Source organism: Pseudopodoces humilis, chromosome 5 (assembly GCF_049639895.1).
Source record: "Pseudopodoces humilis isolate 2021_Gansu_Grassland_sample_001 chromosome 5, ASM4963989v1, whole genome shotgun sequence".
NCBI classification, from domain to species: domain Eukaryota; kingdom Metazoa; phylum Chordata; class Aves; order Passeriformes; family Paridae; genus Pseudopodoces; species Pseudopodoces humilis.
In genome coordinates, this window is record NC_142204.1 from 31670781 (window position 1) to 31685392 (window position 14612).

The 14612-nt window shown below is 37.7% G+C and overlaps 1 protein-coding gene across 2 annotated transcripts in view; it reads left to right on the forward strand.

Annotated features, from left to right (window-relative positions):
* Nucleotides 1-14612, forward strand: part of KITLG (KIT ligand) — a 55998-nt gene that overhangs the window by 18239 nt on the left and 23147 nt on the right. For both annotated transcript variants that reach the window (XM_005519410.3, XM_014249085.2), the window contains exon 2: nucleotides 7302-7415. In XM_005519410.3, coding sequence (XP_005519467.1) covers nucleotides 7302-7415 — 114 coding nt within the window. The remainder of the gene's footprint in view (nucleotides 1-7301; nucleotides 7416-14612) is intronic.

Genomic DNA, 14612 nt, shown 5'->3' on the forward strand with positions numbered 1-14612 from the left:
TAAGTCAACTGAAGATTGGTCTTCTGCTTATTTCTGTTTTGATTGGGCATGTATTTGGACCTCAGTAACTTTGTTACAGACCAAAGAAGTATTTACCTTTTTCTCTCTATAGACAGAAAGATGAAAAATTTCAGTATTGATCCTGGATGTGTGCTATGGAATTTTACAAGAAGTGGAAAAGGAAATCTCTTCTTGCCAGTACACACGTCCTAAAGACTGCTAAGTGCAGGACCCTCTGGAGATCCTCATAATTTCTGATTCTGATTTAACAGGAAGATTTCTTTAGAAATATAGAAGTTTTAAAATGTTTTATCCTTTCTTCCAATTGAAACACTTTTGTCCTTTAAATCTCCTGCGTCTTTTACAGAACTAGAATGCCGCCTGATGGATTATTATCAGTAAATGTTTATTCAGATGCTTTTTACACAAGTTCCAGAGGCAACATTCATGTATAATTACCTGTCTCTTGGTAACTTCACTTCCCAGTACTTGGGAACTACACAAACTGGCTGTCATCCAGGACAAGTTTAGGATGCATGGAAACTGCCTGAATCCCTGATTGTCAAGTGAGATTAAAGAGTGGACAAAATTTATTATGGATCAGATAACACTTTTAAAAAACAAGAGCTTATATTCTTAAAACTGCCAAATATTTTGCGATGGTATCCTTATAGAGATTGAAAATAAATATGTTAATTTACACATTAAAAAGACCTTTTTGTAGTTTACTGAATGTAATTGCAAAATACCTGAACTGCATTGATTTGCAAGGCAAACTGTTTGTCAATTTACACTTCTTGCTTATCACATTCATCTTGGTTTCAGCTGAAACACAAACCAACCTCAGTTGGAGTTTGGGTGCTCCATACCAAGTGCAACAGCAGCACGTTGGCTGGAGCAGCCAGCTGCTTCTGTCAAGAAGAGCTGCAAGGGGTAGAGGATAATAGCATTTGGCCTGAGGTTGTATGAAATGAAGTTGGCATATAGTCTTAAGCAGATTCCCAGTTTTCCCAAGGTCTGGATGGTGGGAAAGAATAGTGTGACTCACCATTTTCTCAGCACTGTTAAGACTGCGTATCTTAAATTTGTCTGATTCAGGAAATAGATGTGCACAACTTGGCAGAACTAGAGAATGGCTTCTCCTTCCAGCTGAAAAAGAAAAATATTGGAGAAAAAGTAGTTCTGCATTAGCACTTAACAGGTTTGGGACTACCTTTTATCCATTGACCTGAATAGAATTATTTCCAGTTCATGAAGAGTGTACCATAGAAGGGAACTGGCCTATAAACATCTGAATACAGCAATTGGCTTTGCTTTTGCACATATGGCTGGTGGAGTCCAGCAAGTGCCACTTTAACATTCTGCCACCAAATGAACAGTTAGATGAAAACTCCCGTTCTTGTCATTCTAGGAGTCCCCTGTGGATACACAAGTGAGTGCAAAGGTGTGGGGGAAGAGATTCTAGGTGTGGGAAAGTCACAGAAGGGCAAATATATTGTTGTCACAAAAAGATCAAGCAGCTGTGAAAGCAGGTTGCCTGTTGAACTAATTTGAATGTAGGTAGCAATGGCACCTCTTCCTGTTCATGTTTGTAGTATGAAATTATTAATTTCCTTGCCCTTAACCCCTTGAAGTACCCTTATATTATGTATTTTAGATACATGCAAAGCTGAGTACAAAATATACTGTGTTTTGTAAATAACCAAATATACGTTCAAATATTTTGTGTCCAAAACAATCTAAAACTTACTCAGAAAAAGAGTGATTAGTATTTCTATAGTCTATGTTTAAATCAAAACGCAGAAAATTATACTCTCTGTTGCTTACTTTTATAATCATACTCCTCACTACACATCATTGTTCAAAAAAATGAAGAATGGTATCAGTCACTAGAAAAATATGCATCTGGATTTTGTAATCATAACAAAGCATGGAGGGCATGATCCAGAGATTTTTAGGTGTCTCACCCCTGCAGAGTGACTCACTGAGCTGGAGTTAGGCATTTTGTTCGTTGGACTGCCAAAAGGTTGTTCAAGAAAACCCACGTGTTGACTGGGAAGCTTCTCCGAAGTTAGGGTGCCCAGATGGAAGAGCATGTGTGAGACAAGGATACACACATTCTGATGCCTGTTCAGTGAACATGTCTATTTTTCTACATATTGTCTTGACAATGTGAAGTACATGAATGTTGTGAAAAATAAGGGTCAGGAGTACCAGTGTACCCCTCATTTTCCCCTCTTAGCCTAGAGGCCAAAACAGACTGGAAATCAGGTCCAGTGGTAGATGTGGCACTTAAGAACATGGTCTTCTGGTAGACTTGGCAGTGCTGGGTTTATGGTTGGACTTGATGATCTCAGAGGTCTTTTCCAACCTAAATGATTGTATGATTCCATGGAAATAACAAGGTAGATATAGCAGAGGAACACAGCTCAACTCCTGTGAGCTGGAATTCCCTTGGTTACAGGAAATGTAAGCCAGATGTGTCGCTTAGAGAGCACCCTAGTTGGCAGGCTGTTGTATCTGGTGAGACTAGTGCCAGTTTGGATGGACAGGGGATGTACACTAAACTTAACTCTGCGTTTTTCAGAGTTAACGCTGTGCTTCCTTCAGCTACTCTGATGTAATTTCCTGGGTGCTTGAGAGTGTGCAGGGGACATTGCCAGTTCCAAATGTGCTTACCAAGTACTTCACTGTTTCCAGAAAGAGCTAGTTGTGAGTGGGTGACTTCTTTTTAGACACTTAACTCACTTTTTTGGGGGCTTGAGCAGTGTTTACCATTTAAACAGTATTTGGGTATAGCCATGTGGGGTATTCAAGTTAGCACAGCAATTTGCAGGTGTAAAGGTGTCACTGAAAACCATGAAAATGGCAATTGGAATACATTCTGTATACATTCTCTTCTTTCATTTAAAGATTTTTCTATTCTGGAAGTTAATTTCTTAATTGGTTTAAGACAGATCTTCCATGACTTTAATTATTTAATTTCTATCACAGCTAAATAACCAAACAGACATAGGAAAGAGTTACTGTGCTTCTATGCATCTGGATGCTGTGTGGTTTAAAAAAAAATTTTAAAAAACCAAGAAATATATTTTCTTGCTATTTACATGTTCTCTAAACCTTCTTACAATAGGCTTTTTGGGTCTAAGTATGAACATTAAGTTAGCTGTCCATGACTGACCAACCAATATTGTTTGTGGCAGAAGCTCACGAGCCATGTCTCAGCAAAGCAGCATGTGAACACTGTCTGAGGGGCCAATATTGGAAGATGCTCCTACTCCAACATTAACAGAAGTGAAAAAAATTTGGGAAGCCTGGCCCAGGGTGAATATTGTTCCATATTGTCAGCTAACCTACTTCAGGTGTGGCTTGGTAGTGGTTAATTGGATGATTTGCTCAGGAAACTGGGCTGAAAAATTCCATGCCTAATATGATTTGAATACAAGAAATTTTAAAATTGAAAACCCATTCATCTGTGTAGCTACTACCTCTCCCTGTGCTTAATGTTTTCTTGTGGTTTGTTATTTGCCTTTTTTTTTGATGACTTCTTCCTACTTGTGATTAGAATTGTTACCAGGACAAACTAGATGTTTGGAAATGTCCAGACTTTCCAAAGTTTGTTTTATAAAGCAATGTGGTATTCCCCTAGCTGCTTTCCACTTAAGGAATTGGCTGAACATTAACGTGATTATCTTTCATAGCATACATAGTGAAAGAGATGCTAAACTACTCACTCAGCAGCCTTTGTCAACACTTCAGATTGTAAACGAAGAACGTAATGAAAAGGATGTTGATTTACTACTGAAAGGATGGTCTTCAACACATTGGATCACTAGCTAAGCTTCTAAAATGTTGTTTACTGAAATTCTAGATTATGGCTTACAAGCAATAGCGCAAATAATTTGCAGAATAAACAAATGTGTATACTTGAAATCTTTAGTTTATCCTTTTGAGTCTAATCGTTATTTTTTTCCCCTTGCTCAAATTTAAATATTCATTATTTAAGAGATTTCAGAATCTAAAGACAATTGAATGATTTTTGAGCCGAAAATAGGAAGAGGTGCTTTGGTGTACAGGTCTGCCTCCTGTCTCTATATGTCTTCAGTTTGATGCTAGTAGATGATGTGTGATTAAATTCTGAGGCCAGCTTTGAAAAATCCCATGTTAACTTAGGGGTAATTAAATATGGAAATCTGTTGTGAGTGCTGTGTAGGTAACTTTTATTTATGCTTAGTAAAGTATAAAATGGGCATCTCTATTTATAAAGCGATTGGTTAAGCTTCCCTTTTGTTCTGTCCTTGATTTAATTCAGTCTAGTCAAGTTTTGCTCAAACAGCAGGTTTGGTCATTAGTAAATAACACAAAAATAGCTCAACACTTTGATCTGTACAGTCCTTACATATAATGTGCCTGAAGGCATGCGTAATATAAATATTTTGTAAGTGCAAATAATTAAAAGATTTTGTATAATAGGCATGTTGAAACTAGCAGTATTTTGAAGATTTTCAGTTCCTTTTGGATGACACAGGGAGAAAATAATAAAGAAAAACCTCAAATACTCTCAGAATTTAAAAATCATTTGGTTTGAATAGCAGTTATAAAATTGTTCAAAATACCATTATTTACATAAGAAAGTATTCTTATTTATTTACATAATAATAAAATGTACAGTGATTTTAAGCTTCATGTATGGGCTGTCTTTATATTCAGAAGTACAAAAATTTACAAGGTGCTTCAAAGTTCTGGTTTTATTTGTGTGAGTGTGCTAATGTGTTTATTAATATTACTTAGTTGATCTGCTGAAAAATAGATAAATTCTAATTGAAGATTTTTTTAAAATTCTAGTTAAAGAATTTTGTTATATTTTTGATTATTAGACTGTTAGGTTGAACGTCATCCTATGACCATGACACAGTTCAGTGAACAAATTCCATCTTTACATACTAATCAATGCTGAGGAATCCAATAAAGAAATTGCCAGTTCCTGGTGTGAGCTCCATCTCCAATGAACACGTCAGGGAAGGGTCCCTGCCAGTGTCACTGCTAATGCACTGTTTTACTCCAAAGGTTGAACTACTGAGTTTTTGTTCTTGAAAGCAGTATAGTTATTTCATTTTGGAGCTAGTTGTCATTAACTTCTTGCCTTTTTTGCAGCAATTTATTTCCAAAAACTGTGAATGAAGAAGTAGACTGCTAGCTTGAGGTCACCTTTTGTTTCTTCTGTGATTCTGGAGCTTATGTAGGAAAGGGAGACCTTTCTTTTGCTCACTTAAAACCAGTTCTTAAATATCTTTGAGCTCTAATACACTGCAAGGAGCTCTTGAAGGTTCTTTCTGAAACTAACAGCATCTTTGCATTTCCCCAGAGCTCAAATTGTTCATATATATATATATATATATATATATGTAACTGCAAAGCTTTGTGTAGCATAAAATACAGAAATTTTGTAAGATGAACTATTCATTATTCTCAATCCTTTGCATTAGTAAATATGTTCAGTAATTATTTGTACAAATATTAAAGTAAAAGTATTTCTTAGTTTTGTTGAAGCAAGAGACATTTTCGAAAGACATCTTGAATATTGTAAATTCACTTTGCTCAGAATACTTTTGATTTCTTTCTCTGTGGTGTCTGAGAGTACAGTTTAGGGAAAGGCAAGTGCAGGCTCCACTGAAATCTGCAGTCCTGGCTTGTCTCATCTTTGACAGAGCATTTCAACTGTGTCAGTTACTTGGATCAGAAAGCTGAAGAATACTACAGGAAAACAAAAATGGAGGTTGTCAGCCTAGTACAACTGACTAAACCATCAGTGCCAGTGCCAGAGGCAGGGAGAGGAAGCTGGATTGTCTTTTCTACCAGCAGCCCACACTGATGTTACCTAAATGTGTCAGGAAGCTGTATTCTAAGAAAGCAAACGACCAGTTTTACTTGCAGGATAGATACAAGATTTAAGAGATAAAAGATACAAGAAAGATATTACTCTTGTCATTTAACAGCTCTTTCAGGTAAAGTGCCTGGCACTGTTCTGTCAAGTTTATGAAGTTCCTGAACAATCTTTATTATCATTCTTTCTTAGGCCCTCCAGATTAATGATAGTTCATCTTTTTAATCCGTGATTTTTCTCTTGTTTTCCTGGAGAATTGTGTCGCTGTTGGTTCATTTCCTTTGGTCTTACTTGGAAAGGTTGGGGAGCATATGAAGGCAAGGGTGGAGGCTGGAGTTCTCTACCTGTCACACAGAACAGACAGAGCTGAGCTGTGTCTTAGTTTGTGCAAAAGCAAATTCTGATCTCAGTCCTGCCCTTATGGAGGCTTAGGAGCCTGCACAGGCAAATTCCATACTTGCCATAAATGTACACCATCATCGGCTTTTGCTGACAGCTTCAGTCAGCTGGCACAAGAAGCTTCACAACCTGAGGCAACTTTTGATTATCCATAACTTAAATGCTTTAGCATTCTGGAAATAAAGATCTGCAGCTTAAACTTGGCACAGGGCTCTGTGGGAAACCAGTGAAGCACAAGGAACAACAGAAGGCGAGGAAGTTCAGGCAGTGTAGCCAAGGAGACACCCAGGTGCATCGCAGCTAGTTAGTTATCTGGTGCTTTTCTGTGTGAGTCTCACAAGGCTATGTGAGTACATTGCATTGCTGTTTCCAAAAGGATTTAGGAGGGGAATGTAGTGCCAAAGCCAAACTGGCACTTCTGAGAGGCCAGAGCACGTCACTTGGAGAAGATGTACTGTACTGCTGCTTGAGATGTCAGTATTTGGGCAGAGTCCAGTTGTGGGTTTGCTTGCAGTCTAAGTACTCAAACAAAATGGCTGTGATTACTAACTTTCTCCTTTTGTCTTGATGTAATCTGGTATAATTTTGTTCTTTATCATTTATCACATTACAACCGCAGATCTATCAGGTGAATGACAAGTGTGTAATTAACTGTATTTTGATGATAAAGAATATTGCAAAGTTTGTGTCTTCCTCTTCTTTGGTATCCGTAAACTTTGCAAAAACCCAGCGAAGTGTGATCCTGTGCAAGTAACTGATGGCTCGGTACTAGGCTTTCCATTAATACTCTAAAGATATTTGCTTCCAGAAAAGATCAATTCAGTGCATTTTTGTGGATTCCTTCCATTAAGATGATATTGTAATAGTACAAGTATGCCTTCATGAAGGATAAAGAGTATTGTTGCCTCTAGACTTCGCATATGAAAAACATTACCACAATCTCTTGTTACTTCATATTTGGCGATTACTCACTTGGGGTTTCTTGTTTCTTTTTCCTTTTTTCTTTTTTACTAAACAGACTTGGATTATCACTTGCTTTTGTCTTCAACTACTCCTACTTAATCCTCTTGTCAAAGCCCAGAGTTCCTGCGGGAATCCAGTCACAGATGATGTGAATGACATTGCAAAATTGGTAAGTACCTTTTATTGTACATTATTCTGTATGTTAAAAATAGTCAGTGTTTAGGGGCACTTACATTTCTAAGCAAAGTTAGTAAATCTGTATTAGAACTAGGGGAATATTAAAAGAAAATCCATCAACACTTGTCACTTGAACAAAACCCCTTTTTGCAGTGTTAATTGAAGAGATTACCTTGACCAAAATTGAGTGTATATACATATGTAGTTTCCTGACTCCAAAATTCAATAAAAATTGTCAAAAATATTTATTTCCTTAAACATTCTTTCGGAGCAGACTGTTCCCCATGCAGATGAAAGATTATTGTCTTTGTGTTACTGACTTGCTCCATAGCAGACTGCCAGCAAACACAGCTGAGTTGAAGCAGAAGTATTTACTGCGGGTATATGAAAGATAAGTGCCATATATAAAAATAGCGTGATAGCAAACATCATTGTAGGAATCAAAGCAATAACAATTGAACAGGTTTAGCAATCTTTGGGTGTGAGTGGGTTACATGAATTCTATGTTTCGCTACTTGCTGTACCCAGAAGTTTAAGTCTGAAGGACTCATAGCTTCATATAAAAACTAAATTCATTTAAGGAAGTTGTAACTGTTACTTAATTGACCACTGCATTAACCTGAAAAACTGCATCTGCTTGTAAAGTCAATTGTTTTTTTAGCTCCACCTAAGTTAATAATTAGGCTATTTTGCAGTAGCGCAGGATATAACACTGAAGTTTTTAAGAAATAATATGTACTGAGCACTTAACAAGCATATCTTCATCTGCATATTGAATCTAGTTGAAAATTGTAGCTTTATTGTGGGAAAACAGTTGCAACATCAGTGTTATTATTATCATACACTTAAATTGGAGCCCCTAGCATTTGCTGCCTGTGCAGTGCTCTTAACTTGTTTTCTTTGGTCCTTTTTATATGCATTGGCACATAGTATAAATCTCTAGGGGTACTCTAGTCCTATTTAAATGTTTAGTGCTTCAAATCTCTTTAGGCAGAATTTTGAAGTATTGGCATATTTATTCCAGATAATATTTCATCTCTTGGAAAAGTATTAAGCTTTGATGTAAACCTGTATAAAGCATGCAAGAACAACAGAATTCCTGTGAGGGCTGGTGAAATTGTGTAGTGCAGAGATAGTAACAACTTTTTGTCAATTATGTGTCCTGAGGACAAATACTTTAACTTTCCCTTTAGTACAATTTAAACATCAAGATTGTATAAATATAGATTACAAAAAAAAAAATAAATGTGCAAACATCTTGAATAATCACACTGTCCACGTTACACTGTTCTTCTGCTACTGCCAAGCTTGAGTGGAGTTGGGCACTTCTTTGGACACTCCTCCATTAGGATGTTGTATGGTCATTCTCCTGACTTGGACCCGTGGCTTTCAGATCACCCCACGAATGCAAAATTGAGGTCAAGTTACCAAGCAAATTCAGAGATACTTTGGGTTGGAGAAATAGCAGAGTGATCAGAAAGTGCAAAGCCCTGAACACATTGGTTCTCTCTGTTTTGAGTTGCATGAGTTCTGAGAATGTTTTGAGGAAAGTCTATCTCCCTATTTTTTCTGTGCTAATATTTGCAGAAATAATTTCAATCAAACCATATGAGAATTAAAAGGATAAGATAAAATTAAGTTTAGTGCCCTCAATTTAGTATAAGAACTCTTTGTTTTAATTAATATGATTATATTGCATGTTGATCATTCTCTTTTGAAATTCTACAATGTGGCAACTAGACACTGAGAACAAAATTTTAAAAATACGTAATAAGTACTTCTAAAGCAAATCCTCGTTAGCTGACAGTGTGAATATGAGAAGGGAGAAGCCTACAAAGAATACTGACTGATCATACTACTTTGTAGCAAATACAGGTTTTTTATGCTCTGTGAACTATATCCCTAGCACATATAAAAAGGACTCCAACATGATATTACTTAAAAATATGGTTCAGAAGACCCTAGAACTCTTGCAAATTGAAGCAAAAAATTTGTACCATTTCTGCTTTTTGAAACACAATATACTCATTTAATTAAAGAAGGATGTTCTGATGATGTATATCTTTAATCCCTCAGCCACTCTTCATATGACTCACCCTCTAGACCCCTCCCCAGCTTTGCTGCCTTTCTCTGCTGTTCCTCTTGTAGTGAGGGGCTCAGAACTGGACAAAGGACTTGAGCTGTGGCCTGACAAGTGTCAAGTACAGGGAGACAATCACTTTCCTGGTCCTGCTGGCCACAGTATTGCTCATACAGGCCAGGATGCCAATGGCCTTCTTGGCCACCTGGGCACATGTTGGACCATGTTCAGCAAGCTCTCCAACAGCACCCTGAGGTCCTTTTCCTCCAGGCTGCCACTGTTCCCCTAGCCTGTAGCACAGGGAAGAGTTCTTGTGAGAAGTGCAGGACCTGGCACTTTGCTTTACTCAACCTCAGTCAACTGGTGCCAGTCGACCGATCAAGCCTGTCCAGCTCCCCCTGCAGAGCCTTCCCATTTTCCAGCAGATCAACTCTAACACAGAACTTAGTGACTGAGAGTGTTCTTGGTCGCTGTGCCCAGATCATCAATAAAGATAATAAACTGATACTGGCTGACCCCAATAGTGAGCCCTGGGGAACACTAATCACCACCTGGTTCTGGAACCATTCACCATCAGTCTCTGGGCCCAGCCATTCAGACAGTTTTTATGCAGTGAAAGGTGTACTTATCCAAAGCATGAGCTGCTAGCTTCTGCAGTAGAATGCTGTGGGAGACAGTGTCAAGGGCTTTACCAAAATCCAGGTAGACAACACCCGCAGCCTTTCCCTTTGTCTGGAGATCCTATCGGCCTTTAAAAGTTTTATTTCTTCACTGATCCAAAGAATCTGTGCCTGTAGAACATAGGGTTTTTAGTAAATATGCTCCCCTTTCACACTGAGAACAAATTGTAGCCTGGAGGATTTCACAGAAGTGTTATATGTACAGTTATTGCTCATAGTTATTATGATGTTATCCACAAACTCTGTCACATTTGGACACAGTGATATAATAGTTGTTCCGAAATGCATTATTCTCAGCCAGACTGTCATGTTCTTTAACCCTTTTTTTCCACATTTATGAGTATAGTCACATCTCTGTGTGCAATAAACTATCTGTTCAGCGGTAGTGCACAAATACCATCACTTACCTTAGGATATTGGCCTCTCTTCCTCCTGTCTCATCACAAATTATCAGGCATAACTAGTCTAGAGCCTAGTTTGGTATGAATCCTTCTTAGAGTCAGAGTGGGATGTCTTTCATCTCTCCAAAATGTTAGCCTTTCCTGGGCCATTTCTCACTGTAAAGTTACACTACCATCTCTCCCCACTCTTCAAAGTTCACTTTTAAAACCTTCATTGTCTTTCTTGTCATAATAGAAGAAAAAAATGTCTGTAATTATCTGGACAAACAAGTACATTTTTCTTCGAAGTTCTCAGTGGATAAAACTCTAGTCTATGATAAACCTTTTTCTAGCTTCAGCTTCTGTAGTTTTGCTCTTCTGTCTGTTCACATGCTGCTCTGACCCTTTATCATCTACTTATTTCCTTCAAGCTGTTCCTCCTTTTTTTTTCCACTATCAATGGCAAGCTTCTTGGGTTTATCTTCAAAGGTACTATTAACACTGCCTGTGTTGTCATAACACATGCTGAGTTTGCCCTCAGCTTCTCCTCATTATTTCCATGGTATCTGTTACACTGTTTGTGGCTGCAGGAAAGATGCTCCTTGATGAACTCCACGCAGATTCCCATCCTCTTCCTATCTCATGCTAAAAATTCTTTGCAGTATGAATCTATATCCCTCATTTGGCTTTTTCTCCAGCGTGTTTCCCCCCGCCACACACACAATTCTACTGCAGTGAACCTACAGCTTGCTAAACAGTGCCACAATTTCCTTCCTTGTCTTTGTTTATTTGGTACTGGGCTTGCTTCAAGTACTGTAAACCCTCTACATCCCTTGTAGAGAACTCCTGAGCATGACTGTAGCTGTGTTCTGCTCAACTTTATTGTGCTATAGGGGTATGAAAACATGCCTCAGTCAAGACCCTCAGTGAATATAGTGAGATGTCTGCTAAGCCTAAGCTACTGGAGAATAAGTAAGGCATGCCGTGCAGTGCCTGAAAATGTGGGTTATTTGCCTAATCAACTTTGTTTTGAGTAATAAAATAAGGACAGATGTGTGGCACGACTTGTTTTCAGTGGTCTTAATCTGGATTTTTTCATGAGAATCATTCTAGACTCACACCAGAAGAAAGAATTGGAAAGAAAGAAATAAATTCATTAGTTTTCTGAACATTAATCAATGTAAGACCAAACCAGACTGGTATGTCTTCATAAAAAATGACTTGTGTATTCTGTAAGATTAAGTTTATTCACATCTAGCTAATATAATTTTATCATATGAAGAATATAGCCTAAGTAAAACGATCTTAAGAGGCAAAGAACAATTGAATAGTAATTTTTGTTTTTTAATGATAAGAACTCTAAAAGGGCATAATTTCATACCTATAGAGAATTAAAGTATCTAGAGATTATTCATGCTGCACTACTCATCACATGACCTCCTGCTTCTTTTGTAATGAAGATGTCTGGAGGGAAGCACATTACTTGATGAGCAAATGTTCCGTATTATGAAACTGTAATTGCAGCACCTGTCAATAATGTCTGTCCCCATTGTTCTTTTCAGCACAGTAAGTCAACAGAAAGCTGCATCGCTGTAATTGTGCATTTGATTTTGCATAAGAATTAGGAATCAGTTTCATATATGTTTGTTAAATATGAACATCAAAACCTACATATAAATAGAATTTTCACTGAGCTGTGCAGTATGTACAGAATATACCTACATATTTTTATTCGTCCATTATCAAAATATAAGATACCTCTTCTTCCATGAACTACTTATCTAAAGCAATTTTCTTCTTTTGAATGTTGGAAGCCCAAACAATAATCAGGATTTACTGACCAGTTCCTTGTTTGAGACATGCTGTCAAATACTTTGCTTTCACATTACATCTTTGCTGTAAATATGTACTTTACACTCTCTGCCACATTTGATTTTTATTTTTAAATGGATCTAACTCTCCTGAGTGAAGGGGTTATAAAAAATTATCCAGAGTTGTTATGCTGCAAATAATCTGCCACTATGACTGTAAAAAGTGTGAACGGAAATTGTTAGCATGTTGTCTTAAGCCAAATGATGAAGATTTTATTAACTGCTTCATTAGCAGATGAGATGGAGTAGATTGCAGAGATGGAGGAGACAGTGGAAGCTCCTGCAGGAAAACAAAAGCCAGAGAAGCTGTGACAAAGAGCTAGAGAGGAACTTTTGACCAGGGCACGTAGTGCTAGGACAAGAGGGAATGTCTTTAAACTGAAAGAGGAGAAATTTAGGCAAAAGCAAGAAATTCTTTACTGTGAGGGTGGTGAGGCACTGGAGCAGGTTGCCCAGAGAAGTGGTGAGTGGCCTTTCCCTGGAAAAGAGTCAGGACCAAGTTGAATGGGGCTCTGTGCAACCTGGTGTAGCAGAAGATATCCCTGTCCATGGTAGAGGTTTGGAACCAGATGACCTGTAAGGTCCCTTCCAACCCAAACCATTCTATTATTCTATGAAAAGAACAGGAAAAGGGAAACAAATAGACAGAAATTTAGGGTTGAAATAATATCTAAAAGGAGAGTATGTTTTTTCCCATCATATGCTTCAAAGTAAAAAAGAAAACACTGAAAATGCAAAATGGTATATTTTACTTTATTAATATATTTTATTTTTTTATATGTGTATGAAAACTATATCTGTGCTTGTCTCCTTGCAATTTTCATAACAATCGCAATAAAGGGAATTTTCAAGAGCAGTAGCGCTCATTTCAAAGCGTGACTGCAGATAGGTCATCTCTCATGTCTGCTGTTGGGATGAAAGAGTAGTTTATGGAACCCAAATCACTTTTACCTCCTTTTTTCATCTCCCCCTCTATGTGACCGTGAGCATTTTTTAAAACATGTTTGGGTTATGCAATGTTAACAGTACTGTATTAAATATTCAGACCTCTCTATGCCAAAAGCAATCTTACATTCCCCAGTTTGAGATTTTGTTACAGCTGGGAATATAGCACTTATTGTTGGTTTTATATGGATTTAAAGACGTAAGTCTAGATTCCCTGCTCTTCAACTTCTCTCAGCCTGTTAGGTTAGGATATCTGAAATCACACACAGCCACTAAGTCAGAGAAACTTTAGTTACATTTTAATTGCAATTCAATGCTTTTGGTTCTACATATTCCTTTGCAAGATTATCAGTTCACATTCTCTATATCAATCAAAACTTACTCCTGTTTAAACCAAGGTAAATCATGCAGGCAGGTGTTTTGTGGCCCCCCAGCTTTGTCACTGTACTCATGGAGCTGATTAGAGGAACTAATAAAAAGCCATCCAGGACTCAGGTATTTTGAAGGGTCAGTTCTTTTCCAAACACCTGTGCTCAGGCAGGTCAGAGCTGCCTTGTCATCTGCTCCTTGTTGGAAGCCACAGCAGCCGGGCACCCTGCACAGAGTGGGTGTGCAGAGTCCATTCATTCCTTTCAGGATCATTTCAGCAGATGAAAATTGAGTGGTTGGGTTTGGCTCAGTCTTGGTGGTCAAACAAAATTTTGAGATACATTTCAGCAAAGCAAGAGAGTACAAAATGCAGACCTAGTATAGACATATCCTTCACTCTTACATCAGGGGCTTTACCCTATTTTCTTTGTGAGTTGGGAAGTCCAAGTGAGACACAAATGTAACTTCATCACTTTGAGATCCATCATTTACCAGCACTGCATCTGACGTGTGGACTTCAGTCAACAAAGCTTTAACAAGTTTTGTCTTGAGGCAGTGCATGTATTTTGACACCCTCCTCCCAGTGATCTTCATTTTTAGTAGTAAATTCAAAAATATCTTATCTGATTCACAGTCTGTCAAGGAGAGAAATATCTGAGGCTGAGCTGTATGCTCCAGCTCTGATTGAGAAGGTATAAGAGCTCTTGGGCACTTAATTTTTTTTTAACTGTGCGTGAAAAGTGCTTGAAGTGCTCTGATGCCAGGAAAGTAGATCGTATACATAATGCATATCAATTCTTGTAGTGTTCATTGATATGGAACAAATTTAATCTTCCAGTGACCTTTCTTATAGAACAGTGGTTT